This window comes from Chanodichthys erythropterus, chromosome 16 (genome assembly GCF_024489055.1).
Source record: "Chanodichthys erythropterus isolate Z2021 chromosome 16, ASM2448905v1, whole genome shotgun sequence".
Classification (NCBI taxonomy): Eukaryota; Metazoa; Chordata; class Actinopteri; order Cypriniformes; family Xenocyprididae; genus Chanodichthys; species Chanodichthys erythropterus.
The window spans coordinates 9,184,183-9,190,089 of record NC_090236.1 but is presented as its reverse complement, the minus strand read 5'-3'; the positions used below and the strand labels follow the sequence as shown (position 1 = coordinate 9,190,089).

The 5,907-nt window shown below is 34.9% G+C and overlaps 1 protein-coding gene across 1 annotated transcript; it reads left to right on the top strand.

The window, feature by feature from the left end:
- Window positions 1-757: 757 nt before the first annotated feature.
- On the top strand, window positions 758-3,876 carry gpr35b (G-protein coupled receptor 35 b). Its single transcript, XM_067363569.1, has 2 exons — window positions 758-893; window positions 2,371-3,876. Exons 1-2 carry the CDS (start codon window positions 891-893, stop codon window positions 3,256-3,258), a joined length of 891 nt encoding a protein of 296 aa, XP_067219670.1. The 5' UTR covers window positions 758-890; the 3' UTR covers window positions 3,259-3,876.
- Window positions 3,877-5,907: the final 2,031 nt, after the last annotated feature.

Sequence of the window (5,907 nt, the reverse complement as noted above, 5' to 3'; positions counted from 1 at the left end):
AAGAGGTTTTTTTTTTATCTCCCATGGAAAGCAAGGTAAGTACCACATTCAAGGTCCAGAAAGGTAGTGAAGACATTGTTAAAATAGTCAGCGTGACTACAGTGGTTCAAAGTTAATGTTATGAAGAGATGAGAATACTTTTTGTGCACAAAAACAAAACAAAAATAACTTTCTTCAAAAATTTCTTCTCTCTCCTGTCATTTTCGTACGCTGTTTACTTGTACACGCAGTGCAGCACTTCCGGGTTCTGCGTCAGAACGTACAAAAACGAGTGTGGAACGACATGAGGGTAAGTAATAAATGACAGAATTTCAATTTTTGGGTTAACTAACCATTTAACAATCTACAAGATTTGAATGCTGTTTGCAAATAAAACAGCTAAAAAAGACTTACATTGAAGGAGGAACCAGAATACAGTATAATCGAAACTTGAGGGTGGACTCTTTTTTCTAAGGCCAAAGTAAGCACCTAGCAACCACTCAAAACACACTAGCAATACTGACATGCTAAACACTCAGAACACCTTTGCAACCATGACCATAATAATTAAGTATCGGAGTGTCGAATGAGCAGGCAAGCATGAATGTTTTCTAGTATGTGCATTTCACAATGGCTGTTCTTTTTTCAAATAATATACATGACAAACCATATAAGAACTGCACGTAACCAAAACTTCCGATGGAAGTCTGACAACTCACAGTTCATTTTAAAGTTCAACATTATTCAAAACTCACCACATCATTCAGCATCTGCAGAGGAAAGACGCATGATGTCAGCTCACGCAACCACCAGCCTACGTGTGCATCTCAGTTCTTTAAAACCCAGCGCTTATCACACCATTGAGAGCCGCAGTGCTGACAGCCTCAGAAGAGAAGAACAAGCTATAAACCATGGTGAGTTGTTCTTGTTGTCAGTTAGGGAAATGAAAGAATAAGTAAAAAAATAAAATAAAATAAAATAAAAATTGTTTCATTAACATGACAGCTGAAGATTTTCAAGTGAAAGCGTTTAAATGATCAAGAATAGTTTACAGAATCTTTTTTGATTTGACATTGATTTCTATGTCAATGTTCTTATTTACACCTTTTATATGTATATAGCACAGAAACAACATGAATTTACCATATGCTTTATAGCAATAAAATAAAGAGCAATAAAAATACATTAATAATAATAAAGTAAAATAACAAACACTAAAATTATATAACAAGATTCTCTATGCATGTTATCATACACACTGTAACAGGAATATACTAGCAAAACTTATTATTATAAATGTGAGATCATTAAAAACTTTACATTTTACATGTTATGGTTTTGTATTAGGCTTTAAAGCAAAAGATTTAATTTATCAAATATGTATTGCATAATAATATAAAACAATTTTACATCACAACATCATATCATAAACAATTTTGTGAGTCAACTTATTATTCATTATAAACTTAAAGTCAGTTGTTAAAGCTTTGTCTAACCACACAGTTCTACACTTCCTGTCTTCGTCTACGTAAAGATACATGACTGATTCAAACCACACTGTGTTTGTTACAGCAAGCTGAATGTTTCACCATGCTTATCTTCACTTTGCTCTATATACTCAGAAGTATAGTAGCCCTAAAAATATTTAGATGCTTGAGCCACATTTTAAAAAATGTGAATATCATTGCATTAAATAGTAAAATATCAAACCATGTGGTTTTATTCTACAGAAAGCATTTAGCTGGATATTACGCACAAAAAAGAAGTTTGTTACACATTTACATGATGATCAATAGATTAAGTGAATAGATTTACCAAAAATGAAAATTCTCTCATCATTTACTCACCTTCAAGTTGTTCCAAACCTATATGAATTTCTTTCTTCTGCTGAACACAAAAGAATATATTTTAAAGAATGTCTGTAACCAAACAGTTGATAGACCCCAATGACTTCTTCAGTATGGAATTTTTTTTTACTATGGAAGTCATTGGGGTCCATCAACTGTTTGGTTACAGACATTCTTTAAAATATCTTCTTTTGTGTTTATACAGCTTTGGAACAACTTGAGGGTGAGTAAATGATGAGAGAATTTTCATTTTTTCACGAACTGTTCCTTTAATGTGATAAACTATACTGCTTCAACTGTGTGAACTGACTTTACACATCCACTAAAAACCACAGAAACACCAATTGATTAAAAGATTCTTATCAAGAAAAGTGAAGTATCTGCAGCATAATGTGAATACGTTCATTTTTTTTTTACATGCGGTTTGATTGCTCAAAACTTGTAACACAAAAGTACCATCTACAAAATTGTGAAACCTCTGCAAACTGCTTCCCCACTGAAGTAACTACAAACTCTTCATACAATTCTACTGGCTCTCTTCTAGATTGAATTTAACTGCAATTCACGGATGAACCACACAGAGGCAGCACTCAAGCTCAAGCTCTTTGAACGTGTGGCCTACATACCCGTCTTCATAGTGGGCTTTTCCCTCAACGTCACAGCTCTGTGCATTTTCTGTCGCATCAAGCGTTGGACAGACACGCACATCTACATGCTCAACCTGCTGTTTGCCGACTTCCTGGCCATTCTTATTCTTCCCTTCAAGATACTGGAGGTCTTCTGTCCAATAACACCAAGCTTTTTGTGTACATTCCTGCTGTGCACCCAATTCTCCAACATGTACTGCAGTATCTTCATCATTACAGCCATCAGCTTCCACCGATTCATAGCTGTCAGGTTTCCATTTCTTGCCAAGGCACTGCTCTCCAAAAGTAGGATGATCGCCATCACAAAGTGCATTATCATCTGGGTGATCATAGCAGTGATCTGCTCTCGTAACTATCAAGAATTTCTCCCAGACATGTTACAGCACTGTTATGATCGAAAGGTGGAACTCAAACTCAAAATACCTTTTTTGGTGGTTTTAGAGATTTTAGGGTATCTTATACCAGTAGTCATCCTCATATTTTGCTCCACACAAACCATCTACATCCTGGTCAGATCGCTTCGGCATGTTGAGGGAAGGGATAGAGTGGAAAGGAAAAACATTGCTGCTATTATCGCTGCAAACATGTTCACATTCATAGTTTGCTTCACACCTGTCCATATTGGTCTTTTGCTGCAAAATTATTCATCTGATGTGGACTTTGTGCGAGTGTTTCTTAATGTGGCTGAGTGGATCGCTACTACCAATTGCTGTCTGGATTCTATTGGGTATTACTTTCTTCTAAAAAAAATTAATAAAAGAGACAAAGTTCATATTGATTGTTAAAGGGATAGTTAACCTAAAAATAAAAATCCTGTCTTTAATTACTCACCCTTTTCGATTTTCATTCATCTTCGGAACACAAGTGGTGATTTTTGATGAAATCTGTGAGTTTTCTGTCCATCCATTGATATATGCAACTACCACTTTCAAGCCCTGGAAAGGTAGTAAAGACATCATAAAAGTAATCCATGTGACTCCAGTGCTTTAACCTGAATTTTATGAAGCAACGATTTCAATTTTATGAAAATGTAATTTACTTAAATTACAACGGGCATTCAGGCAACAACGTCCGCTCTTGCATCAACACAAGACATATGCAGCATGGTGCTCTTGTGAATGCATTTTGGAGATTAATATTTTGTGAATAAAGTGGTAAATATGGTTAGATTAAAGCAGGTTCATCATATGTGAGAAATGTGTGAAACCTAATTGAAAAAAGTTTTATCTACAACAGAAAACCTATCATGATTAAAAGATCAACCACTATCAGTGGAGATACCTCACAGTTCCATTTAAATACTATGGTGCATAAAGAAGATAATCACTTGAGTATCATGGTTTACATAAAAGTACAGTATATTCTTGTGAAAATGTTAAATGAATACTAAATAAAATGTTACATGATTATCCTCTGCACTTGTTCTTGATTTATTTGTTCTAATAATTATTTTCATGATGAAGTGGAAAAGTAATAAGTAAAGGAAATATGCTCCATTTGTTAACATTAGTACATTAGTTAACATGAGCTAACGATGAAAAGAACTTCTAAAGTATTTAATAATCTCAGTACAAAAAAAGGGGGGGGGGGTATGGTATATGGTAATATGGCAAGTTGTGTGTGGAGTGATGAATCACAGTGAGACACGAATTGCATGGTGAGTCGTTTTTCTTTGAAAATCTTCCGATAAATGCATCTCTACCACAGTGACGCATGGAGGAAGAGTGTCATTGTGTGGGGACCCTGGCTGGTATTGGTGAGATGCTTCTTGTGAAAAGCCATTTAATGGTTTGGAGTACAAGTTTGTTACACATTTACATGATAAACAATAGATTAAGTGTTCATCCAAATGTATCTGGACCCTTTTATGTTTGTGAAATGTTAGTGGAAAATGTTCATAGTTCACTCAAAAAATGAAAATTCTCTCATCATTTACTCACCTTCAAGTTGTTCCAAACCTGTATGAATTACTTTCTTCTGTTGAACACAATATAAGATATTTTAAAGAATGTCTGTAACCAAACAGTTGATGGAAAAAAATACTATGAAAGTGATTTGGGTCCATCAACTGTTTGGTTACAGACATTCTTAAAAATATCTTCTTTTGTGTTTACAGGTTTGGAACAACTTGAGGGTGAGTAAATGATGAGAGAATTTTCATTTTTTTGTGAACTGTTCCTTTAATGTGATAAACTATACTGCTACAATTAGGTAAACTGACTTTACACATCCACTAAAAACCACAGAAACACCAATTAATTAAAAGACTCTTATCAAGATAAAGATAATGCATTTGGTTAGACATGCAATCTGGAAAAATGAGAAGGAATTATGAAGAAAAGTGAAGTATCTGCAGCATAATCTACCGATAAATGTAATAATAAATGCATCTCTACCACAGTGACGCATGGAAGGAAGGAAGAGTGTCATTGTGTGGGAAGCCTTGCCGGTATTGGAGCTGGTTCTTGTGAAAAGCCATTTAATGCTTTGGAGTACAAGAGAATATTGCAGAATGGTTGTTTTCTAAAGAGGATGATCAGATGTTATTTTTAAACAAGACAAAAGCTCCTGCCCAAACTGTAAAGACAACCAAGAAGTGGATTATTGAGAACAAGTCCATCACAGGATCATGTTTTGGCCTGGTCAGAGTCCAGATCTGAACCCTACAGTATTTGGTCTCACATTAAAGTCAAACAAACTGGAAGACATTTTTCATTTACACAATTGAAGCCATTAACAACACTTACACTTTTTCCTATAAAAAGCTGTCTGCAAGTTGGGGAAGGCTATTTCAAGTTACTTTATCCACAGTACTTGTGCGATTCTTGCTAATTTCCTGATCAGTGATTTATGATTAAAATGGTTAAGACCATTAAAAGACCACTAAATATTTTGCCATTTTTGGCTTGGCCTTTTTTCCTCCAGAAAGTGTACACTGGACATATTGTAAAGATGCACATTTAGCAATAGCTTCTGACATTACTTCACGCACTTGAGTCTGTCGACAACAGGACAAATGGAAGAGTGAAAGAATATTCGTTTTGACGTCCAGTTTAAACAGCTTGTTTGCTCATTTCTGTAGAGACTTCAAGGGATCCCAGCATCAGAAACAAGTGGATGGTTTATTTTCAATGGCGTCCCTGATCACGTCGGAGGATTATATGTTTTTTTCAGAGCATTTTGTTTTGTAAACAAGGCACAGTGTAATTAGTGTTCACAAAGAAATTTTTGTTGAACAATGAAGCAGCTAACTGTAATCTGACAGCAGCTGCTTTAAACCGCAAGTAAATGATTTCATAATACTTTTTCTTTAAAGGGTTAGTTGAAAATTCTGTCATTAATTACTCACCCTCATGTCGTTCCAAAACCATAAGACTTTCCTTCATCTTCGGAACACAAATGAAGATCTTTTTGATAAAATCTGAGAGCTTTCT